The sequence below is a fragment of the Stegodyphus dumicola genome, chromosome 3, assembly GCF_044657685.1.
Source record: "Stegodyphus dumicola isolate Sdum_Otavi_A_Nest chromosome 3, ASM4465768v1".
NCBI classification, from domain to species: Eukaryota; Metazoa; Arthropoda; class Arachnida; order Araneae; family Eresidae; genus Stegodyphus; species Stegodyphus dumicola.
Window position 1 is genome coordinate 82,721,158 of NC_140770.1, and position 27,536 is coordinate 82,748,693.

Sequence of the window (27,536 nt, forward strand, 5' to 3'; positions counted from 1 at the left end):
TCGGCTGGACGGCGGAAAGAAGGAAAGTGATTAATGAACAAATAGCGGAGTAAGATGCGAGTTAAAAAGAATCTTAAAATTTAAAAAGAAATTGTATTTAGAAACAAAAGAATAGTGTTTGATTGTTGAACAGAACAAAAAATTAAGAAAAGATATTTTCAGATGACTAGACTCCCGGGCGTGCATTGCGTCAATAGTTCGTACCATTTAAAAAATAACAAAATAAAACATCGCGATTCTACAAAGAACGAAGGCTTAGAGAGCGAACAAACTAACTAAAAGTCTAGATAAACGATAAATTATTTTACGCACTTTGTCGTCTGTGATGAAATACATCACGTATCGTATAAAGTCCTCTAGAGGAAGTGCATAACACTAGAGTGAGCATGCTTCGAGGGTTAATTTAAGCTTTTCTTATAAGTTTTAATTCCTTTCTCGTGAGTAGTGCTCGACAAATTATCTGCACCTTTTTTTAGTTTTATAACTTCTTCAAGTTTACAGAGTAAACATTTAAGTTTTACCTTTCGCCTCGAGTTGTTGTTCAGCTGCAGCGTAGTCAGCTATGCGAAATTTCGTTCCAATGAGAATAAAGTTTTAAAGAGTTGGTTTAAGGAATCTTATATTACTACTTGGCATTTAAATATTTCCCTATTAGATGGAATGATTGTTAAGATGGGATGCGTACAAATATTGAAAGTACAAATTATGAGACCCACTGTTCAATACTGTATCCTTCTAATATTCGTGGTTAATAAAAGCAATACACTTAAGATAGTATTATGCGAAATCTTTACCTTAACAGTCCTTTGTTCTATTCACCGATGCTTAGTATGCGCATTAGTAGTAACCCGGGGTAACCGGGCGGCGGAAGTGACGTCACAGAAAAGGGGCGTGGCCTCCGCCATTTTGAATTTCTCCCGAAGTGACGACACCAGCGCCATCTTGTATCACGTGATGGAATGACGTAATCATGTTGAGTTTCGTTTTGATTCTGTGGCAACGATCTTTTCAAAGTTTTTATATTTTGTGGCAGATATTTTTTATGCTTGTAGCAACGAACTCTTGAACCACGTGACGTCAACTTTATTATTTTCCTTATTTACCTTTATTATTTTAGTTATTTAATCATTTTTATTCATTATTTTTAATTATGAATTATCCTTTTTAATTATTTTAATCCGTCATTAGTTTTAATTAGTTTTAATTGATTCCATTATATTTTAATCCATTTTTAATGAATTTAGTATCATTTTCCCTGTATTTTAAAAATAACTCCACGGCTGAGATTCGAACTCGCTATCTTTGGGATGGGGGTCTAGCGCTTTACCGCTCGGCTACCCAGTCCTCTTATCAGACTTGTTATTTGAAACCCTCTTTGGCCCTTTGACTTTTTGCACCATTGATGACATAAGGCTGAAAGTCTGAGCATGCGCTTCATTTGTTTTTACACGACGGCTAGGATTTCTTTTGGCTTCTTAATCATTACTTTATTCATTGCTGTTTTAAATGTAAGATTTTCCCACAGTTTAATTTTTTTATTAAGATATTTTTAATTGTTTTCATTTTTCATCTTATTCTTACTATTTTTTTAGTTAATTTATTAATTTTTGATTTCATTTTTTTCCCTTTCCCAAACATAAATTTTATTTTTAACTTTCTCAAATTGACGTTTACTTCCACAAAAGTGAACTTAAATTTTCTTTTTACTTTTTATCTTGCAAAGTTTATTTTTTTACATTTAATTTTCTTTTTGGTTTTACAAAAGTAATATTTATTTTTACGAATTGAATTTTTCCTTTTCACTTTTTTATTTTGCAAAAGTTTTTTTTTCCAAAATTTATTCCTTTTCGTATTTTTACTTTACTTTATTTTAATTTTTTTTGTTTAAACTTTTTTTGGTTTTACAAAAGTAATATTTATTTTTACAAATTTAATTTTTCCTTTCCGCTTTTTATTTAAAAAAAAAGGTGTTACTACATTTTTAACTTAATTTTTTTTACAAAAGTAATATTTAGTTTCATAATTTTAATTTTTTTGAGTTTTTTGTTTACACAAATGCAGTTTTTTGTTTTTTCCCTTATGCATTTTACTTCCAAAAGTAAATTTTATTTTTTTTCCCTTTCCCTTAATTTTTTTGTTACATTTTTATTTTACCCTTAATTATTTTTCCCCTTGTTTTAAATACAACATCATGTTACACTTCCATTTCTCCAAAAGTAAACTTACCTACATTTCTCCGTCTTTGAAATTTTAAGCTGGAATTTACATGCATATAATTTCACTAAATAATATTTTCTGTAATTTTAAACCAATATACACAATGTTCCTTCTATATAGTTTAACTGGAATACTACATTTCTTACTTTTTTACTACTAAGTTGGAGATACTCAGAACTTTTCCTTCTAATGTATTTTACTAACTATACAAAACTTTGTTGATTCCCTTTTACACGTCTTACTTTTATGCAAAGGATTCACCAAACTATCACTCCCTTTTATTCAGTAAGATTCATTTATACTACTAACACAAATTTTGCTAACTCTTTGAAATATTTTACAAAAATATCTTGTATTTTCTTGCACATATCCTACTTAAATCACCAAACATACACTGAAACCTTGATTTTTTCCTTCATGTGAAAACGTCACTCGGATTCTTAATATGATTCCACCATTTACCGCAGAACTTTATAAACACTACTCTATTTGAACTTATCACAGCCTAACTCTCTTAACAAGGTACAGAAGATTGAATTATATTTTAACTACAGAGAAGAATATCCACATTGTAACGTATTATTTTAAATTTGAATTATAGTCACATTTTGTAATGGAGAACTTAATGTCTATAATACACATGGAATTAATATTCAGCCATGGAAATGAAACTTTATCGCCTTTTTCCCAATTTGGAATATAAAAATTTGTTAACTTGGAATATTTTTAACGTATTTATTGTAACTTAACTGAAAAAGACCCATATTTCACATTGTCAATAATTTATTTAGCACTGAACTCTTACAGCCTTTTGAGAACGAAATTTGATTTATCATACCTGACGAATGACTCCTACATAGTTATGATACATTACACGAAATATCGAGTAGAGTTCCAAATAATGATCTAACATAGTAATTAACATGACCTAACATAAATAATTTTAAGATAGAAATTTCAAACTGACATTGCTTAATAATGAACTTTTACAGCTTTTTTGACATTTAACTTCTCATAGATAATAAATAAAATTACACACAAATAATTATACAAAATAGGTAATAATGACAGAAAGTCCATATAATGATCTACTATAGTCACCAACTTTAAAAATTTTAACGCATTTTTAATATGTCATAAGAAAGACCACACTTTTTTGAAAAGCATTATTTTAATTAAACATTGGAACTACGCAGTCCTGCGCACATGTATAACATTTTTTATTTATCATAAGCATGACACATAATAAGTAAATAAAATTTTCACAAAGTACGAAACACATTTCTCTTTTAACTGAACTGCACTCTTAAGAAAAATGCAGTATGGAATGCTTAGAACACTCAGGGCCACAGTTCCTCATTTCCCCACGCATTGACCAAAATATACATGTACTTTAAAATCAGTTAAACAAATTCAAATGTTAGTATTCAAAGAGGAATACTTCACAAATTAGATGAAAGAAAGGTACACAATGAACTTGAGTGATAAATACAGAAAAGCATGTAAGGACCGAGAAAAAGATCTATTCGCGGAGAACTTTCTTAAGATAAACTTGCTCTATTTTTTGCACATGGGTTATATTTTGCATTTCAGATTAAGGAAACATTCAAGATAATTCCTGTATAACTAGGGATTTTCACGTGTTAGTAATGTAATTTATTAGAACAGTCACAGATATATAGGACAAGTATGCCATTTCCAAGGAAAACAATTTTCCCAAGCTAGACTTTAACAGTGAAATATAAAATGGAATAAGAAAATCCCATATTTCATACAAAATTAGTATCTGAGTATGCAAAAACATGAACAAGAAATGAATATTTTTTCTGAAAATGTTCCAAATGGTTTAAGTCAGGACTAGTTTCATGAACAGAGCATGAAAAATAATGATGAATTTTTAATTTTATTTTGTCTGTAGTACATTTACTTATGCTAAAATCTTCCATTTGGTTGACTGTACTTTACATTTAGACCTAAGTTGATAAATCAGAGTGATTTTGTGTTTTAAAGCTTCAGATTCAGAAATAGTACAATTTCAGAAATAATACAACTCAAAAGCAAAAAGATTAAAACGACAAGAGAATATACTGCAAGCAAGCGAACGTGATAAATGACTTTTTGGGCTGAATTTCATGAATTCATAGATGGGGTGCAAAATTTTAATGCACTGTATATGAACTATTTTTCAAATGTATTACGATCACCAACTTTACATAGACTTTAAGTAAACATTTCATGTTAATTTACCATTTTTACCTGAGATTTATCTAAGTATTTACTAAATTTTTGCATTTTGTTTATAAATATAATACCAAAAGGACATAAGAGAACATTTGTTTCTTGAAAATGTCCATAATTTTACCCAACTGTTATTTCTTTCATAGCTTTGAAGTAACCTATTAAACATATAGTTATCTTGAATTGACCAGACAGCCGTTGGTCTTGCCAATGTCTGAGTTAAGTCACAAAGCTAGGAAATTTAAGTAATATTTTACCAGTACGGAGAACTTCTTACGGCGTTTTTGATGAAAATTGACCGAATTTAGTAGTTCATTACTAACCTATGAGCCTTTAACTATTTTTTTTTACTCGAAAAAAACACACCAGAAATTATCCTCAAGATTTTCCACACAGATTTTCCATGTACTACTTTTCATGAAATTACATTTACAATGAAATTTGATTCATTGTCCAGATAGTTAAATGTTTGTTATTTTTTCGCATACGAATGCATTTCGTGTCTCACATACGCTCATTACATATGATTTAACAAAATTACAAACGAGTTAGAAATTAAGTGAATATTTCCTGAAATACTGTACATTTCATTTCGGAAAGTTTACACGAGTATCTTCATTTTGAATCCTTTAATGTTTCTTTTCCTGCATCCAAAGTAAATTTAGAGTAAAAAATTTTCAGTTTGGACGAAAGTTATTTACCGATGGTTGTGACATGTTCGTGTTTTCATATATTGTTTTTTGTGAAGTACCTTATCGATAACCTTTTGAACACTTTGAATATTACGGCCACTGCAAATCATTGAATTTTCATAAATTTTCTTATTTATCTTTTACAAGTCCTTGTAAAGATTTGGGAACAAATTTTTATTAAATAGTTTTTATTGTATGATTTAATAACTTTTTACACGTTTGGAAGATTTAACTTCAACAACACTACCACACTGAATCAGAAATTAAGAAAAGAAATGGAATTTTTTTTTTATCTTAGTATACTACAGGAATAGATAATTTTTCTCTAATGTATTCGAATGTAGTAGATAATGGAGACTTTTAACACAGATCATACAGACTTTGAATATTTTCTCTAAGTCACCAAAAATTGCATTGTCATAGACTTTTCTCATAAAGTCTATTTCTTTCTTAAAAGAAGTTTATATACTAATTTCATTAGAAACATATCTAAGAAAATATCTGACATTCATAAGAAAATGAGCGCTTGTTTCTTTACTAAATTTGTACTTTCTGACTTATATTCTACTGAAACGAAAATATTCATAACTTATTGCGAAGAAAAATGTTATACTTTTTGATTAATTTTCATACCACAGTATTATCTTTGAAATTTTTTTTTCCTAGTCCACTGCTAATATATTGCTAATTTTCGTTCGTGACAAAAAAAAACTCAGTTTAGAAACTTTTCTACTTAAAACCTTGTATTGCATTGCTGAACCGGGCCCATGCTTTCATTTTTATCACATATCATGCGAATATTTTAAAAAAGCATATTTTTTCCTTCTGTTAGCACAATTTTTAACCAACATTTTACTATTACAGAGACTTCTTTAGTAAAATCTCAAGTGTTAAATTGAACGTTTCATTACTAATTTTGAAGATTCTGGATATATCCTACTTAAAAGTTCATAACCATTATATATGTACTTCGTTGTGCTCTTGGTTAATTTTTAAATCGTTGTTCAACTATAACACTTGATTTCTAGTGAAGTATCGAAATGATTATTTACTTTCTGCTTTTTCAAAAGAATTTCGTAGACACATATGTTCAGTACAGAAAATTTTCCTAACTTACCAGTATCATTACCAAAATAGAAACTATGCAAAATTTTCCTAAAAATTTATATATTTGTTTTTTACAAACATTTACACGAATACCCACATTTAATTATTTAACGTGTATTTTCCTATATCAGAACTAAAATTTCGAACGAAAATTTTTAACTAATGTTATGTTCCGTAAAATTTTTGTATTTGTGATGTCATCTTTTTTTTGCAAAAGTTTTCAGAGTGTGCTCTCGGTAGTCTTTTAGACATTTTGAAACTGTTTTATCTTTGCTACTGGAAACTATTCTCTTTGCTATTGGAAACTATTTTATTTTTGCTGTTGGTATATGCCTATGAATTCTCGATACTTTCTTGGTTTATCTTCAACTTATGAAATATTTAAATACTTAAAAATATATTTGTAGATAGTTTATGTTGAAACTTGTGATAGATTTCCTGGATTAAATTTTTTTTTGGCAAATGTATTTTATTTTATTTACGTGAATGAAACTGATGTTTTCTTAAAATTTTATTATTCAGAGTATTAGTCAATTATAACAGAATGTCTGATTTGTCCTCTTTTTAGTCAATATTCATATGAACTTCAGTATTTCAAATCTCTCACGTAACTGTAATTTTTCCTATTGGTAGTAGGAAGACGAATGGAATACATGCAGTTTATGCAGACATAAGGGTAAATATCTGGAAGTAGAGAAATTCTTCATATTTAGGCAATTCAGTAGAATGTGCAAATATTCATCCTATTCGAAGCTTATTTTTGGAATTACATAGCATATAAAGTGTAAATTTAATAAAAAGAGATATAATTAAAATCAAGTACTCTGCAAAATCTGAACGATAATTATGCAAAACTAGTTATAAGGCAGTTTTTCATAGAAAGTGGTTTCAACAGAGGAAACATGCCAGCAATCTCCTGAAACTCTAAATGAGCACCTGATCTTCGCTCTTACGTAGAATTTACAATTCTACTTTACTTTTGTAAGAGCAAATGAGGTCACAGTATTTAGGAGTTATTTTTATTCATTATAGTACAGACTTATATCCTCTAGATAATAATATCCTCTAGAATAAGTAAAATATTGTTAAATCCTCAGTTAAAATATATTGTTAAATTGCAAAAAATAATTTAAGTGTACATCTGTTAATCTTCTGTTTTTCTCATTGATGCCTATCGAAATACAAGAGTAATATAAGCAAAAAACATTGTTCTTCCTGTTTTAAGACTTGACGTACAAGTTCAATCTCTGAGTGCCGCATGAGCTGACTCAAGCAGGTAAGGACAGACATGTTCGGGCCTTCACTAATATGCTCGAATATCAACGCAAGGATAATATTCTGGATCGGAAACGTCACTTGTGATGAAAAGTGGATTTACTTCAACAACAAAGGCTGAAAAGGTGGTTGATCTGCACCCGGTGAACCCGTTGGCAGCGTCTTTGATTAACAAAAAGGTCATGGATTGCATTTGGTTGGATTGCCATGGTGTTATCCACAAAGAGTATCTGGAAAAAGATAAAACCCTCGACAGTAAGGTGTACAGCGAGGTTCTGGTACGTGTTGATGCTGCTATCATAGAAAATGTAAAACTGAGTTCCGGTAATGTACCATCAAGATAATGCAAGACCACATGTGTCTGCATTCACCGGCTGGACTCTGTACAGACTCGAATGGGATCTTTTGCCACACCCACCATATAGCACCAATATTACTCCTTCAGACTTCTTTTCATACCTGTAGCTACTTCTTGATCGTGCTGTTTTTCATTCTGCAGAGGACGTCTGAAATGAGGTTGATCTGTTTCTGGACTCGCGTCCACCAAGTTTCTAGGCCGAAGGCTTTGAAAAACTATCAAAACGCTGGCAGAAAATCATGTTTTTTGAGTAACAATCAAACGTTTGGGTGATGATTACTACCGGTACTAAAGGTACTGCTTTCATGTTTTTCCTCCTAACTTTATTAAGAACGTTTTTTGGCGAAAAACCTTCATTACAACTAGGTGATTTTTTAAACTAGTCTAACTTCTATAATAGTGATTTTAATCAACAGGCAGTCTGTGGATACTCAACTCGTAAAGCACCATTCTTTAATAGTTCCTAACACATAAGCGAGGTTGTGAAGAAAACCTCTAATGTGCTACGTCTTTTGCATTCTCCTTTTCTGCAATTTATAAAAAGTGTACTGAAGGAAATTGGTACAACTCACTGAAGTTCAAACTGAACCCATTACGCTTATAAAAGCGTTACTTCACTAAAAGGATGTACCAGTGTTTCGCAATGTTCAGGTGCTTCGTAGATGATAGTTCAATAACCAGTTGTGGAAAAGCATGCAATGTGAATGCTTTATATGCTATCCCATAAGCAAATAACAAGCCCAACGGTAAGGGATACCTTGAAAGATGTCTTTCTAAAAGAAACTAGTTATTGTTGTGCTTCACATATAGAAAATCACGAAAATGGGGAAAATGTCCAGAATTTCATTGCTGGAAGTCTCGAGACTTTTAATGAATTGTTCCTTTTTATATCTTTGGATTCGAATTAAAAAAATGTATTAGAAGAGTTTGGAATCTTTAAAAAAAATCAGATCCCACTGTTTCGATAAATTTTGCTTTCTTATATCTAGGAGTTGCTTCTTTGCCTTGTGTTTATTTATCATTAGTCTACCAATAGATGCCGGTAGTGTTTCATATAATAAAATTTCGGATGCAATTTTGAGAAGCAGAAGAGTACCCAAATATGCATGCCATTGAATCCGGGCCCAGCCAACCATTCAAAGGCTATTCGAATAAAAATTGAAAACAACTATAAAACAAATAGTCGTATCTTTTCAATATAATTAATAAATTAAATAAATGAAAAAATATAAATATAGCCAATATTTTCTGTATTAATTTTTTAGTCTCATTTCTCCACTTTCTTAAACAAGTCATTTTAAAATAAGTCCTCAGAATCTCCAATATAGAGAAAACAAAAAGTTCGGATAAGCACTAAAATTATTCCGTTTGCCGGAAACTGGATCCAAGATTATAAACTAGCAGAGTTCCTCGGTTTTATCCTTTTAACCTACGGAAAATTGTTGCATAAGAAAAATCAGAAATATCACATAGATACTAAGCATACACTTACATCACACAAATATAAATATTTTGTATCACACATATATTTAGCAAGCAAAAATATTAAATGTGGTACTTGGATCGCGTTTGCATTTTTTGATTCGAAGCAAACGTTTGCATGATTTTATAGCTGCTTTAACACTAAATATTTCGTTTTTATTTCTAATCCTAATAAGCTTGGTCAAAATATTCACTTTTCTACTTACTATGATGGAAGCAGTTATAGGCCCCCGGATGATCCAGAAGTAATGAGGGTTTTCGTTCACGGTCCAGCATCTGAAATAAGAAAACTTAACTACTACACGATATCTAATTTCAGGTACAGCATGCATCTAGATTCATTTCGTTTAATGCACATTAGACTTTCTCTCTATCTCTGTAAGAATAATTAACCGTTTTAATTTGCTCGCTTTACCAATTACTCGTGACAAATTTATATAAAATATGAAAATCTGGCAACACGAAAATTACAGATTAACCACAGTACAGTCTTAAGGGGATATTACTTTTTACTTTTACACTGCTAAGGAGGACTACTGACCGGGAACAAGCCCTTGCAGTGTGGTGTCGCCCTGCAGACATTTATTAAGTCTAAATTTAAAAAAAAAATTACGGAGTCACGTCTAGATAGGGAATACAAAGGACTGCCTTGAATACATATGACATTCCTGATAGCACAGATTAAAAAAAATGCTTAGAAGTACAAAGCTGCTTTGGTACAAAACTGATAAAGGTAAAACAAAAACAGTAAAATTTAAGACTAACATTGGAATTTCAAGCCTGCAGTTATACATCACACTGACTTACTATTATACACTTACTATAATTCCGCACATTACTTAAAAAAAAATAAAAACATATTATGCAATATATTACTATAATACTAAACAACACACTAACATAGTAAAACTGATACTACAAATAAAACACACCATATACATTGCTCGTATCAGAAAAGTACACACTGACATAGTAAAGCTCATACTACAAATAAAACACAACATATACACTGCTCGTATCAGAAAAGTAGACAATTCTGTACATAATGCTATACTGTAACGCTAAAACTAATCAAAAGACCACTAGATAATAACCTTTGGAAACAGTCACAGTGAAATTACGAATATAATATATTGTAGCAGAGTTAGAATACGAGTCATTTCAAAACATTAAATCCAGCAAAATATTTCAATACATATTTACAAAGTTCTACAACCAAGAAAGTCTGGTTCAATACTATTATTATACATCACACTTACTTATCATTATAAGGCCCTAAACTATTATACTCCACATTAATAGAAAAAAATTATACAAGATACTTAATGGAATACTGTACATACACTGAAATAAAATGGCGAATACTACAAAATAACAATCAATATACAATGTGCTTATCAGAAAGTTGGTTCTGCGGCCACGAATATTTGTTAGAAACTGTTACATTTTGCACAATACTAGAAACTGTTACAAAACATTTGCACACAATATTTCATGGTACTAGCCGAGAGCTCTATATATGTATTTACTATTATACCGCAAACTTAATTTGAAAACATAACACAACGCACTTACTACTTAACAGGTCAATACACTAAGACAATATGTAAATTGAAATACACTGAATACAATACAAAAATTAAGTAAACACAATAAAATTTAAAGATTAATAATGGATAGAAGCGACACTTGAAGTACAAATAGACAGACATTGATTGTGGTAATCTGCATCTAGAAGGTAACTTGTTCCAGCAAAGTTATTCATGTACTGCACTAAACATGGCTGTCATGCATATACGTAACATAGGTACAATGGCATGCCATTAGTCTCTGAAATTGTCCTAATTTCAGTAGTTGAATATTCTCGTATATAGTAAGATACCAAATTTGTAAGGTAAGAATTATGAAAGTTGTTGGTATAGAATTGCCTGCTGTAGCTGCTGTTGACACCGCTTCTGTTCAATAGAATTCACGAGCACAAATGTCCATTACTCGATGAATCTGATTAAATGCGAGCTTACTTCTCTTTAGGGTGTCTGACCACCCGGACCGGTGTGCTTCAGAGGGTTTTTTTAAATGAAATGGTATCGTGAGAGAGCATTCGAAAGCAAAGTGATCCGGATCACCTAGTGTTCCACATCTACAACTGTCTGAAGTAGCTAATCTGAAGCGCCGTAAATAGCTTGGAAATGGTCCGTGTCCAGTAAAGAAATGTGTAAGATGAGCACTACTAGTGACCAGATTCAGACCAACTTTGGGGAAGAAACGAAAGGTTCTGCGGCCTGTGGTGTTGTTTCATCTCTGTTGCCAAATTTCTAACATTTTGAGTTCGGTAATCTTTTTTAAATAGGAAACTGGTGCTTTTAGGGGTGTTACAGGCATATTCAAGTCGTTAGCTGCTAGCTTAGCAAGCCTATCGGCCTCTTCATTTCCAGCAATGCCTACATGCGCTGGAACCCAGCTCAAGTACGGTCGTTGGGACTCGGGAATCTGAAGTAGAGCATCCCTAATAATGTGGACAGAATCCGCTTTGCTGTTGAGTTCTTTAATGGCCAGTAGGCTCGATGCTGAATCACTCAGTATTCTGACTGGTCCTGTTAGATTTTGCTTAATATAATCTAATGCTGCCTTAATTGCTACAAGTTCCGCCTGAAATACACTATTGTAATCTGACAGCCTCTGTGACCAAGTGTAGCAGATAGTATTGCCTCGCATGACGTAGAAGCCGCTACCTGTGCCAACCTCCGTTTTGGAACCATTCGTATAAAGACAAACTTCGTGCCTAGCCGGAATTAAGGGCTCTATGGTGACTTTGTCATCATAATTTATGTCCGCCAGATGTCCCAGAGAACGAGGGGAATGATCCTCGTAATCACGAGCGCGGTAATGGGTACCCCACAAGATAAAATCTTCCTTTATGCGTAGGATCCGTGCTTGTCCAGCCTTCTTCTCCACGACAAGATCCAATGGTGGTAACCCAGCGAGCACCTGCAATGAATCTGTCGAAGTGGTCCTATAAGCTTTAGTAAACATGAGGAGTTGGAGACGCTGAATAGAATTGAGTTTCCTCCTCAGGTTTCCATTGAGATGAATACCCCTTGCTGAAGACCCGTACAAAATCACCCTCGCTGTTATTGTGCGATACCAGATCTTCAACATGTCTGGTCTAATGCCCCAATACATGCCAGTAGTTCGTCTCATGTTATTGGTAAGAGATACTACTTTCTGGTGTATATGATGCAAATGTGGAATTCAATTGAGGCGGTTGTCTATGATGACACCTAGATATTTCAACTGGGAAACAATCCTAACTGGATGACCTAATAATCTTACAGTTGGATTCCGCCTCAATGGACCTTTACGCCCTATGAGTAAAATGTTAGTTTTGGAGCTGAAATTTCCAATTTGTGATCGGCTGCCCATTGTGCAAAGAGGTTCAGTGCTCGCTGTACATTCTCCTGTAGTCTGTGTCTTCCAGTGATCAAAAGCAGAAAGTCGTCGGCAAATGTCTGGACTTTGACAGTCTCATCACCATTGTAAAGATCAAATATCGTGTTGGAAACCAGGTTCCATAAGACTGGGCCCAGGCATGAACCCTGGGGACAGCCACGCACCAGTCGTCGTTGAAGTTGGCCATTTGGCATTGTTAGCTGTATTTGCCGATCAGACAAATAGCTGCGAAGAATCCTGAGGATTTCAATCGGGCACTGAATTCGGTCTAGACATTCGATCACATCTGGACACCAGAGTGAATCAAATGCCCCTTGGATGTCGACTGACACGACTGCTGTGTGCAGATCGTTATTTCGGTTATCCTTGATTGTGTCCAATAGACTGGTCAGAGCATGCTCTGTTGAAGTACCCTGTTTAAAACCAAACTGAGCTTGGTTTATTGTTACGAATTTGGTATTTAAAAAGCTAATGTTAGTTCAATTATAAATTAAATGGTTTTATTTCTCGCGCAGTGCAGCGCGTGACGAATATTAAAAGAAAGCTAAGCCGGAAAAATTAAAAATACAAGAGCGCGTGCGTTAAATAAATAAATATCTCTTTTTGATTTCGAGAAAGTGCTGGAAAATTCTAGCGCGTGATTTTAAAATCTTATAAAAGGAGGAAAACATCTCAGTTTGTAGTAGTTGCTTAATTTGTTGTTGTTTAGAAAACTACTGTTGTTGATTGTAGCGAATTCGCGGATTAGCGTTCTTTAGCTGTTTTGAATTACGTTCTATTGGACATTTGAGTAGTTAAAAGAAAACTACTGTGAGATATTGTAATACTGCGTGATAATTTGAGAACATTTAAGCATTTTTGTTGTGATAATAATAAATTTTTGTTCATTTTTCACCGGACTTGTGCATTCATTTAGTAACGAATCCGTACGCACGCAACAGTATTATATTTCTTTTGCTTAAGAAATGATTGAGTCTGCTCAGTATTACTCGTTCAACTACTTTACTAATGGCTGGTAGCAGACTGACAGGCCTGTAGGATTTTGGATCATCGGGGCCCCTCCCGACCTTCAGCAAGAGAACTATCTCGGCTATTTTCATAGTTGTTGGGAAATGACCCAGTCTCCAACATGTGCCGCATAATTTAACCAAGAGCATTGGGCATGCTTGATGCACAACCTTGATTAAGATGTTGTCAAGGCCGTCTGGGCCCGGTGCCTTGTTATTGACTAGGGCCTTGACTATTCTGTGCAATTCTTTTGGCTTTGGCAGCTTCGAGTCACTTTCAGTGGTAGTTCAATTACAGTTATCATAGTGTTCTCTGATATCCGCCTGTCGTGCTGAGTCTGTCTCCTGTGTGTCATTGCGAAAGATAGCTTCAAGTATGTTGCCCAAAATTTCTTCTCTAGTGGTGCCAAGTTGCGAAGCTGCTAACTGTAGTAGACGAAATACTTTCGCACAGGCTACTTTCTGTACCTTACCATAATGCTCTATGACTCTGCTGCAATGGTTTTGCCACGCTTCCAGTTTGCTATTAATGATTAGTTTTTTGTAACTGGCGTGTTCCATTTACAAAAAAGTAATCATTAATAGCAAACTGGAACAAGATTTAAAAGTTAAAAATGCGTAATGTATTTTCTCCCTCCTTCTAGCATGTATTCTTGGTGTAACAGTAGCACACTCGGCGCATATTCGAGAAGTCAAAAGTTTGAGTTCCGGCGAGGGGATTGCTCAGTTTTCGTGTCTCCTGCTTAAAAAAAAAAAAAAAAAAAAAAAAAAAAACACTAATGACTCTACAGATGTAAAGTATAATATAAGCATTTAGTTCATCTTCTTAAAATAACAGCTATTATTACCAACTCATAAAAATCTTACAAATGAATAAAATTAAAACTCAACACAATGCCAGTTTTAAGAATTCTGGCAATATTACTTCTGCTTTTTTTCGGAAGGGAGACATAAAATGATACAATTCGGAGAAAATATATTATCATTTGAATAAATTAAAAGAAGTTACACGAAAGCTGCAGTCACAATTACCTTCTTCAGAAAGAGACCGTTATTTCTAAGAGCACGAATAAACATCGGTATTAAATATGACCTCTCTAAAAAGACCGAATACCTCTACCAAAGATCAAATTTGTTTGGAACCACAGCCGTACATCTTACAGAAGATTCAATATATACATGTTACTGTGAAAAACCCCAGATATCCGACAAATGTCGATATTCACGGTGGAAGTCAGCATTCGCACAGTCACTTGATGAATGTCCGAAATATTTGCTAAATGTCATCATTTCTCACTTACTCCAGAAAATGTCGACATTCAGCATGCACTGAAGGTTAATTATGAATAAAAATATTTTTGTTCTGTTATGAAAAAATGGAACATTATAAATCCTACTTTATTACATAGCATATTATATGTCAAAATAGGAAAAGCTTAAATAACAACACACGCAAATAAACTAATGAACCTAAAACGAACAGTATATTCTAAATTAAAAAAATACCAATAATGAACTTATAAATAAATTGGTTCTATGAAAAAAGCATTATGTGATTAGCGTTATACAATATTATTTATTGCAATATTTAAATTATTATAACTCTTTGAACTGCACTAGAGTCCCTTGCTTTTACAACTGCATTTAGTTGTGGAATATTTCTTTTTGCAATTACAGCGGGTACAGCCGTTTCCTCAACTTTTCGAATTAGTGCAACTGCTTCTATCAGCTACATTTCTTGATTTTTATTAATCAATGAAACAAAATAACACCTATTGCAAATTCAGAAATACGGAGAAAACTTAATTAACGTTGTTAAACTGATGAAGAATGTGCTTTTATTATAAGGAAAATAAATAAAAAATCTTAGGCATCATCGAATGGCAACAAAGTTCTTTGGGCTGCTGATCTTTATTTTTAACGCATAGGATTTTACTGGTAACTGGAAAGGGTTATAAATGGCGATAAAATACGAATGTAGAAATTAACAAAATAAAACTTTGAAATGAATAATAGTACTAAATTATAGTATTGAAGAATGCTGAATACAAAACAACTAAATTTTGTTTCATATGATATAATAATATTAAAATTTTCCCTGATTAACTATAGGATAAGAGAATTCTTTACGATATTAATTGCGTTTGCATTTGGCACATATGCGTTCAATGTTAATTGCATTTGCATTCTAAACATTTCTCTGCTGCTTTCATTAAGTACTGTAGTCAAATTTTACTTACAGATTATCTTCAAGCATTGCTTTCACTATTACCCAGGGAACCAAAAAAAGCAGCGGCAGTCCTGTAAGATATAAGAGAGAGATGAGTGAGGATGTCATTCATGTCTGTTTTCTTAATACATCCTGAAGCTGGGTATATAATTCACTCAAAAACAAAAGTAAACAAAGAAATTATTAGTGGAATCGTATGTTTCAGAATCCTACTCAACAACTAAAATACATGAACCAATATAGCTAAAACTACACGCTGGATAACAATTATTTGAGATAATAAGGCAACAAATATCAACGTAAGTTGCATAAATTTGCATGACTAATATAGATGGTTTGAATAGAATCTCCTCCATCAGCCGCAAAAGCGAAAATAACAGAGGAGAACGCTATGTTCACACAATAACCACACAACAATGAATTTGAGAAAGTTCTAATAGGAAAATGGAAAGTTCCATACTTAAAGATCCCCACCCTAATTCGCAATTCCATATTTAAAGATCTCATTCCAGCGTGCAGTTCCATATTTAAAGCCCTCATTCCAGGTATACATTTTTGAGATGTATACAATATTCCTTGCCAGTGGGGTTTAAAATATACTGGTGAAATAAATTAAAGAGAATTTTCATATTTGATCTACGATCTCCAGAACTACTGGGCAGATTTTAATAAAATTTGGTGTGAACATAGGTTGATATGATACAAACAAAATAAACATTCAACAGTTATAATAGACACACATGTTCGTGTGTAACACTCAGGGGAATCTGAAGGTCTGAAACAGTGGTTGCAGAAGACACAAAAGAAATGGGTTAATAGGGGGCCGGTCTCAGGCCTCGCAGGGTGATGTCATACTGGAAATAAAGCAGTTTATCAGTGCCTGTGGCAATTGGTCCCACTCATTCAGCAACGCTGTTTTCAGTTCCTGGATGGTTCTTAGAGGGGGGTTGCGAGTTGCAATTGCCCTCCCCAGAGCGTTCCAGACATGCTGTATAGGGCTGAGATCTGGAGACCTAGCTGGTCAATCCATCCAGCGAATATCCTCACTCTCGAGAAATTCATAGACCAGAAGAGCTCTATGTAGCCTCGTGTTATCGTCCTGTAAGATGAACTCGAGGCCGTTGCACACCGGAAAAGGCGAGGATAGGGCTCCAAGACCTCATCCTTATACCTCACACCAGTCACATAGCCTTTGTCAAAGACGTGGAGAGGTGTGAGGCCATCCGACATGATGTCTGCCCAGACCATTATACCGCCACCGCCATAATTGTGGATTTCGCTGACATTGGAGGGTAGGTAGCGGATCCCTGGCTCTCTCCATATGAAAGTACGGCGAGAATCGGTGTTTAGGCTAAAACGGGACTCGTCGGTGAACAGAACGGTCTCCCATTGCTCCGTACTCCAATCACTATGCTGCCTGCACCATGCTAATCGGACTCTCCTGTCCGTAGACGTGAGCGGTACTCAAACAGCCGATCTTCTGGCAAACAACCTCTCTCATTCAGTCTTTTGGGAACAGTCACCCTTGTTACACGGGTTCCTGTGGCTGCATACAGGTCCCAAGAGAGCTGAGAAGCTGCAGTACTTCTGTTACGCCTTGCTAAAATGGACAAATAGCGCTCTTCTCTGGCCATCGTGGCTCTTGGACGACCTTGCCCAGGCTTTCTCTTGATAGATACAGTATCCTGGAACTGTTTCCATAGGTTACACACGACGCTGGGCGTTAAATTAATTTCTCTGCATCTCTGGACTTGCGATTGGCCTGCCTCTAGCCTCCCCACAATTCGCCTCCCCATTCCATCATCTAAACATTGGTGGTTACTCATTTTTACTGTTCCGATGGGAATTTAACCGAATGCCGCAAGATAACACCAAGGAATTCGCCAAGGTGTGCTAGCGAACGTAATTCGTCTTACCCTCTACACGCTTATAAAGCCTGTTTCTCTGCTGGTTCCAGCTACACACACGTGTACACTTACGTATTTGCCGTATAAGATTTGCATTTTTATTTAGAAGCACTGCATTTTTATTTAGAAGCAGTGGTTTCAGTTCTTAGCAATTCGATAAAATATGCAAATTCTCTTAATTTATTTCACCAGTGTATATTCGCCAAAGTAAAAGAACTTTAAAATTTTGCACTACGGAGACTGAAACATATGATAGAAAAACAGAAAAACATGCCCTACATTGTTGATCAAAAAGTGACATTTTCTGTTTTTTTCTGCAGTTAAAATTACCCAGAAAACATCATCATTAGTGAATTAGGTTTCCTAGAAACGTTTTATTCTCATAAAATTTTTAGGTTCTAGCCAATGTTCCAAATTCCTATCCGTCTTTATCTTCAGCTTTGGGAGAAATCTTTTCTTAATTGTCTTAATATTTTATCAAAAGATGGCGCCAGCAAATTTGCTTCTTTCCTTAATAGAACTTTCTCGAATATTCTGGTCTAGGGTTTTTCACATGAGAGGAGGATTGTCTTTCGTCACTTTCAATTGTGCATCTGATGAAAAATGTTCTATTCAAACCTCCGAAACTATTTCTGCAAATTTATGTAACTTACTTTGATTCTTGTTGCCGTACTTTCTCCAATAATTAAAATGTGCCCATTAAGTTGTTGCTATTGTTGTTTAACCAATTATGCCAAAGAACTTGGGAGTTGTTTAATCAAGTATAAAACAATCGAATCGTTGCGATTCAGTGGGTTATGTCAAAGCACTTGAGGACTAAAGCGGGCAGTAGTGGCCGATTTGAACACTGATTATTCAACTAGCACTAAAGGGAGGGATGCCTTCGTGGAGGACTTTCTAAGGGAAACTTTCTCGTATACATTTTACGCATGGCGAAAATCACGAAAATGGCCGTGCAGTCAGCCCGTTCGCCTAGACTCGAACCCAAGTTGTAATTACTAGTTGTACGTTCCGTTGTTTAAAAATAGTGGACTGTAAATTGACTTGATATTACTACAGTATAGAACCCAAAAAACCTCAGACTCATAACGTTGACCGAAACTTCTTTATTGACTTTCAAAGAGTAAGTTAGTTGAGGAACGGCGAAGACCACACAAACTCCGACTTCAGTGGCGGCTTACCAACACAAACTCAAAAGAACCTCTGCCTAGTTGAAACTCCAGTAATTCACAGCAACCTCAAAGCTCTAAACGCGAGCTTTAAAAACCTAACAAATTTGCGTCTGCGCCGCTCCTCGGTACAAAGAAAGAAATACAATTTGCATAACATCGAACATACCCCCAGCCTTGAAGTCCCAAGGGGGTTCAAACAATAAATTTAAACTGTTGAACTGCAAAAACCTGAAAAATAAAAATTAAAGTCTCTAAATCAAGAATTAAATGGCAAAGCGCATAGCTTTGCTATAGGTCGTTTTATTACACCATTAGACGTGCGTAAACTCACCACTCGAACTTTCTCATCCAGACCAGGATACACTTTAATAATTCTTCCTAATTTCCAACGTAGCGGAGGTAGATTTTCGTTCTTAATAAGAACCATATCACCAATCTTCAGGTCTTGTTGTACCTTGCACCACTTGGGTCTCTGCTGCAATATAGATAAATACTCACTGCTCCAACGATTCCAGAAATGTTAAAATAACCTTTGCACGTTCCTCCAACGGTCACTGCAGCTCATGGTTTCTTGAATTTGGTTAGATTCTGGAATAGCGCTTAAAGCCGCTCCGGTTAAAAAGTGTCCTGGTGTTATCGCCTCCAAGTCGCTACAATCACTTGAAGCTGGTACTAAAGGCCTAGAATTAAGACAGGATTCAATTTGGGTTATTAATGTCAAAAATTCCTCGTATGTTAAAATAAGTGTTCCTAAACATCTTTTTAAGTGATTTTTCATAGACTTGATACCCGCTTCCCAAAGCCCTTCAAAATGAGGGGAAGAGGGAGGATTGAATAACCATTTAATATTTTCTGAAGAAATATAACCCTGTACCTCTTCATCATGTTGAACAATAGAAAAGACTTTCCTTAATTCTTTATTAGCTCCTATAAAATTCGTTGCACAATCACTGAATTTCACACGGTTTGCCTCTACGAGCTTAAGTGTCGCGAGGAATGATTTTGTTGAAAGATCTCCAACTAATTCTAAATGTATTACTCTTGTAGTAAAACAAATAAATAGACATACGTAACACTTAAAGATTTTGACTCCTCTACCAGGACGATATTTAACGTTAAATGGTCCTGCTAAATCAATCCCTATACGAGAAAAAGCTCTACTTTGAGTAACTCTCGAAGCGGGTAAATCTGCCATTAGCTGAGTTGGAGTTTGCGCTCTAACTCTACGGCAGATAACACATTGGTTTATACACTTTCTTATAATATCTCTAGCATTCACAATCCAAAATTTATGTCGTATGACAGAGGTGAGTAGCTGCGTACCTGCGTGAAGATACGTGTCATGATAATGCTTAATAATTAAACGCGTAATATTGTGATTCTTAGGTAAAATCATAGGATGTTTCTGATTATTTGAAACTGTAGAGTTTCTGAGCCTTCCGCCTACACGCATTACTCTCGCGGAATCCAAGAAAGGACTTAAAGACAGTAATTTACTTGATGTCTTCAAGGGTTTACCAGATTCTAAACAGAATAATTCTTCTGGAAATTCGGCTCTTTGCACAATCCTAACAATCATAGAAGTAACTTCACAGAATTCTCAGTAGATAAATAACCCTTTATACGCTCTGTAGGTAACTTACTACAATTATTTCTAAATCTTAAACACCACGTTAACACTCGACATAACTTTAACCATGATGAAAATCTTGAAAACACACTAGGCTCTTCAAATTTGGAAATATTTTAACTGAAACTCTTTTTCAATTCCTTCAACATAACCTCACCCTCTAATTCTACACTTGAATTTTGCTGTACATGAATTACGGATTCGTTTAACCACTGCGGTCCCTTCATCCATAACTCACATTGTAGGAATTCTGATGGAATAAAACCTCTGGTCCCACAGTCTGCAGGATTTTCTTTCCCAGCAACATAATTCCATTGAATACCTGGAACAGCTTCCTGGATTTTTGCAACTCGATTTGCCACAAAAGGTAGCCAACGGCGAGGTTCGGACGAAACCCATGCCAATGTAAGCCGCGAGTCGGTCCATGCGTAAATATTGTTAATAGGCAATTCTATGCATGATAATACTGCATGTATGTGTGTATGTGTGTGTATTTTAATTATGGCAAAGCACACTAGGGCTATCTGCCTAAGGGGAGGGATGCCTTCGTGGAGGACTTTTTAAGGGAAACTGGCTCGTATACACGTTACACATGGGGAAAACCACGAAAACACCCATGCAGCCAGCCCGTTCGCGGGATTCGAACCTCGGACCGAACTACCAGTGTTCAGCGACTTTACCGCTCGGCCGCTGAATACTGCATGTAAGAGGTTGGTTAAAAGTAACGCAGCACACAACTCTAGTCTCGGAAGAGACTGGGTTTTTAAGGGCGCTACTCTGGTTTTCGATGTCAGAAGGCTGACTTTGACTGACGAATCAAGGTCGATTGTACGGAGATAGATGACTGCACAATAAACTTTTTCTGAAGCGTCGCAGAAAGCATGGATATCTATCACTACTGCCTTCGGACTCAAGACATACCTCGGAAATCTTAAGCTTGAAAGTAAGGGCAATTCTAGATAGAAACGCTTCCATTTCCTACTTATTCTCTTATCAACGAGTTCATCCCAACCCAGCTTAAGTTCCATAACTCTTGTAATAATATTTTCGCGTATATTATTGTTGGCGCTAACCATCTCTTTGGATCAAAGATTTTCGCTACTTCTGATAAAATAGTCCTCTTAGTAAACTCTTTATTACTTATGCATACCGAAAAATGAAACGTATCACTAGAGTTGTTCCAATTAATTCCCAATACTTTTACTTTCTTGTCACTGGTTATTTCAAGAGAAATACTGGATTCTCGTAAGCACTCGGGAATATTCTCTAAAATAGATGAACTGTTTTAAATCCACTTCCTTAAGCGAAATCCACCCCTTTTAATCATTTCATTCAACTGCTGAACTAGAACATTCGCTTCCTCTTCACTTTGTGCCCCTGAAAGCAAATCATCAACATAAAAATCACGAAAAGCAATTTTTGATGCTAAAGGAAATCTCACTTGTTCATCTAATGCAAGTTGTTTCATTACTCTAGTAGACAAATATGGCGCACAGGCAGTCCCATATGTAACTATCACTAATCTAAATGTACTCAAGGGCTCACTAGGACTATCCCTCCAAACCATTCGTTGCCAATTTGTATCTTCTGGGTGGACACGAATTTCCCTGAACATCTTCTCTACATCGGCACATACTGCAATTTTGCGAGTTCTAAACCGTAGAAGAATTGGAAACAGCTCTTTCTGAAGTCTTGGCCCAACCATCAAAATATCATTTAATGAAAGACCCGATGTCGTTTTAGCTGAAGCATCAAAAACAACTCTCAGTTTAGTCGTAGTACTTGATTCCTTTAATACGGCATGATGAGGCATGTAATACGTAGAGTCAATAAGAATCTCTCCCTCAGGCACTCCCTCCATATGTCTCAGCTCAAGGTATTCCCTCATGAAATCCTTATACTGTTCATATATCTGAGGCCTTTTTAGAAGTCAATTTTCTAAAGATTGGAATCTACGCATAGCTAATTGTCTGGAATCTCCAAGCTGAGAAGGCGGAGAGTGAAACGGTAATTTCACAGTATATACCCCACTTTCCTCTCTCGTATATGTACATATGAAATAATCTTCACATGCTCTCTCCGATTTAGTAAGCATGTCAAACGTAGGTACAGAATCCAATTTCCAAAAGTCTGACAGCATCTGATCAGTTTCCACTTGTATGTTATTAACATAGATAGTAGGATTAATTTCTGTTGAATTATTCACACTACCTGAAATAATCCATCCTAGTTCAGAACGAGAAGCTACCGGTTTACCTTCTTCGCATTTAATTATTTCTCCCTTTAAAAGTGTGTGTATATTTAATTATGGCAAAGCACACTAGGGCTATCTGCCTAAGGGGAGGGATGCCTACGTGGAGGACTTTCTAAGGGAAACTGGCTCGTATACACGTTACACATGGGGAAAACCACGAAAACACCCATGCAGCCAGCCCGTTCGCGGGATTCGAACCTCGGACCGAACTACCAGTCTTCAGCGACTTTACCGCTCGGCCGCTGGTGGGCCTCTCCCTTTGAAAGAGGTAAGGCAATATCTACGCCTAAAAGTATATCAACAGGCCCACTTTTGTAAAATGTTGGATCTGCTAACATTAAATCATTATATTCCTCAACGTACTTCTTATCCAATGTAAAATGCGGCAAAGTTCCAATAATTCTATTGATGATAAATACTGGTGTTTTAAATGACACTGTCGCCGGAAAATGCGGAACGAAGTTTATTTCCGTAATCCCATTAGTTTTCGTATCCAAAGACCCTAAACATGAAATAAAAACTTTGGCATTTCTTCTTGCTAACCCTAGCCTTTGTACACAATCTTCTGAAATCAGGCTTGCTTGACTGCCAGGATCAAGGAGGGCTCTACACAATTGGTATTCACCCGATGAATCTAACACTTTAATAACAGCCGTACATAATAAAACTTCACTCTGAAAATTAAAGTCTGAAACACAAGATTTAATTACTGGACTAGAACTTGCGATATTCTTCCCTGACCCAGCCGATTGAGCGCGAGGTTCTGGCCCAGGGAAAAATGGCTTAGCCGTCACTGATAATTCATTCGAACTGTTCGAAACTCCTTTAAGTGCCTTTGGTTAATTTAACTCTTTCGAAATGCAGTAGTGTGTGATGATTTTTAAAGCACTTTTTACATTTATGTGTACTTCTACACTCGAAAGCTTTATGGTTTGAAACCAAACAATTAAAACAAACATTATTTCTCTTGACAAAATTAACGCGTTCTTGAACATTCAGATTTAAAAACTTATTACATTTAAAAACTGAATGACCGGCTTTACAATACGTACACTGCGCGCGAATCTCTGAAGCCAATGAAGCTAATTTGTCTTTTGTAACTTGTTTTTTAACACCTTGCGGTTTACCTGCTTGCAAGGTTCTGGCATGAGATTTCAAGAACTCTAGCAGATTATTAAGTGTTGGTATTTCCTCACTCTTTAATGTTCTTTCCCACCATCCTCTTGTCGAAGAATCCAATTTAAACTGTACTATTAACATTAAAATAGTATCCGCGAATTGCTCCACTTTGAATCTTAGATTTTCAAACGAACATACACACTCTCTTACAGTGTCTACTAACGCTAATATCTGACTAGGAATTTCAGATTGTAAATTTGATAAATACAAGATTTTCTTTAATAACGATGAAAGTAATTCTCTCTTATGTGAAAATCTTTGACACAATAAATGCCACGCTATTTCGAAATTCCTGTCACAAATAGTTAAAGCTTGAACAATCCGCAAAGCATCTCCTTTTAAAGAACCCTTTAAATATTGTAGCTTTTGTGCACCTGATAAACGGTCATTATCCACTATCGCCGTTTTAAATAAATCAGAAAATGATAGCCATTTTTCAGTACTGCCACTAAATACAGGAAGAGTTAGCTTAGGTAAGCGTATACTCGCTATTTCACAAGATTTAGTTTCCACACTAATGTCTTTAACATTCTTAACTCTGGTTAGCATTAAAATTAACTCATCAACAGTATCTTGTATGACCTGTTGTTCTTCTATAAATACATCAATATCTTTTTCTTCACACACAACAAATATGTTACTAAAAATATCCGAAAGTTCGGTCATTAAATCATTTAATCTAGATTTAAAAAGTTCCAACTGATCAACATCAGCAGAATCGTAAGTCATTGTAATTTTCTCTTTCAGTTTACTTAACTTAGCTTTAGCTACACGCTTTTTAGTCTTAAGCGTTGTAAATTCCATTATCTAATAAGAAAGATAAAAAAAACACACTGACTCACCAAATTTACTGCGACTCCGTAGCTGACGGACCAGAAAACATGTACGTTCCATTGTTTAAAAATAGTGGACTGTAAATTGACTTGAATATTACTTCAGTATAGAACCCAAAAAACCTCAGACTCATAACGTTGACCGAAACTTCTTTATTGACTTTCAAAGAGTAAGTTAGTTGAGGAACGGCGAAGACCACAGAAACTCCGACTTCAGTGGCGGCTTACCAAACACAAACTCAGAAGAACCTCTGCTTAGTTGAAACTCCAGTAATTCACAGCAACCTCAAAGCTCTAAACGCGAGCTTTAAAAACCTAACAAATTTGCGTCTGCGCCGCTCCTCGGTACAAAGAAAGAAATACAATTTGCATAACATCGAACACTAGTGTTCAACTATTTTATCTCTCAGCCGCTGTTCGGCTTTAAATTTGAGAAAACAAGGGTTTTTATAGATAATTCAAGGACGTGGGAGATACTTCTGTGTTTAATTCATATAAAATGGGGTATAATTAAATTTTTATTAAAACAGTTAACATACAAATTATGATAATTGGTTTGGTTTGGTTTATTAGATTACGGCAAAGCCTCGAGGTCTATCTGCCTAAGGGGAGGGATGCCTTCGTGGAGGACGTTCTAAGAGAAACTGGCTCGTATACACGTTACACATGGGGAAAACCACGAAAACACTCATGCAGCCAGCCCGTTCACGGGACTCGAACCTCGGACCGAATTACCAATGTTCAGCGACTTTACCGCTCGGTCGCTGGTGGGCCAATTATGATAATTGATGGCAAGAATTATTAAATAAAATCAAGCTCATATAAGTAACTTCAAAATCGAAGTACAACTCCTTCGAAATGATGATGAGCCCTAGTAAAACAGCTCATACGCGTTTTCATAACTTAATGGTTAAGCCTCTCCCAAATGAAATTATTCACTTTAAGAAGAATCAAAGCAATTCTGATAAAATTGTTGTTAAGGAAAATAAATACATCAAATGGCAAAGGAAGAAAAGCTACAGAAATTTCAAAAAGAAAAACAAAATCATAGCCATCCACCTTATTATTGTGTTAAGAAGTATAAAATGTTTTTATATATTTAGTTTGCTTTAAACTGATGAGCTTTGTGCCTTTCAAATCCAAAAAATAAATGAGAGTTCTTATGGCTCCTGAACTAAAACTTCAGTTTATTCCTCCTCCTGGACGAGATTTGAGCAAAATTAAACGAGTAAAAAATTCAAGTTTTTCTCTAAGAAAGAAGCTTTATTTGACTGTGATCCGTCGCTTCTTTCAGTTTTTTCGAAATGTAAATTCCAGGTGAATTAACCACAAGAGAAAGCTGGGTCGCGTCCCTAAGAAATCTCATCCGGGGAAATCCAATTTTCCCGGGACGCAAGCCGATTTACTTTTAAAGAAGAAAAGATTTTACCTTTTTCTCCTCTGTTGGAAACTTTTATATCTCATTTCGAAATTTATGCGTTCTATAGAATAAGTCTTTCTTATCAAAAAATTCTTAATCCAACTCTACGTCTTCAGTGGAGATGAGATTTGCATCGTCTGCCATCTTGGATTAGAATCAGTTTGTAAACCGAAGGATTTTCAAACTAATCTAATTTTATTTATGAAACCGAAAGAAATGGATAAATCTAGTAGCTTATATCGGTGCATACACTTTTCTAATATTGTAATTTCTAATGTCATTTTATTTAAAACTCTAATAGAAGTTCGTAAAAATTTTGGTGAGGGTTTGCATTCTGTATCCCCTCGGTCGATTTTTTAATTATTGTTATTTAATTATGCCAAAAAATCAAAGAGACGGCCGCTATATGTTTTATTTAACGAATACTTAAGCGTTCAAAAACTAGAAATTGAGTTTTCTATTCTTAGAATGGCCCACCAGCGGCCGAGCGGTAAAGTCACTGAACATTGGTAATTCGGTCTGAGGTTCGAATCCCGCGAACGGGCAGGCTGCACGGGTGTTTTCGTAGTTTTCCCCATGTGTAACGTGTATACGAGCCAGTTTCCCTTAGAAAGTCCTCCACGAAGGCATCCCTCCCCCTAGGCAGATAGCCCTCGAGGCTCTGCCGTAATTAAATAACCTAACCTAACCTAACTTATCCTTAAAATTGTCTATCTCACGAAAATCTTCTTTTTTGACGTTAAAAAGACCTCTAGAGAAATTTTAATGTTACGTTATGATGCATTTATCATTCATATGATTATACAAGATCTGCCACTGCATGAATCTTAAAATCTTTATCTTCCTCGAGATCTCTCAAACAACTTGGAGTGTAGCCATTTAAAAAAGTATAAGGCTTCAAAAAATTGTTTAATATTTTTTTTGACTTCATAACAAATTGTGTAGCTTAATTTAAAAACCATAAGGCTTCAAAATGTTTAATCACTTTGTGACTTCATAAAAATTATATAGTTTAAAAGCAACGAATGTAATTCTTGATACGTATAATTATTTTATTTCTTTCCTTAATAATATATTCAAATTAA

General features: G+C 34.9%; 1 protein-coding gene across 2 annotated transcripts in view; it reads right to left on the reverse strand.

Annotated features, from left to right (window-relative positions):
• The window catches only part of LOC118192373 (parathyroid hormone/parathyroid hormone-related peptide receptor-like), a 193,044-nt gene that overhangs the window by 33,817 nt on the left and 131,691 nt on the right, over positions 1 to 27,536 (reverse strand). For both annotated transcript variants that reach the window (XM_085813034.1, XM_085813033.1), the window contains exons 8-9: positions 16,067 to 16,127; positions 9,576 to 9,645 (exon numbers count right to left, since the gene is read on the reverse strand). In XM_085813034.1, coding sequence (XP_085669160.1) covers positions 9,576 to 9,645; positions 16,067 to 16,127 — 131 coding nt within the window. The remainder of the gene's footprint in view (positions 1 to 9,575; positions 9,646 to 16,066; positions 16,128 to 27,536) is intronic.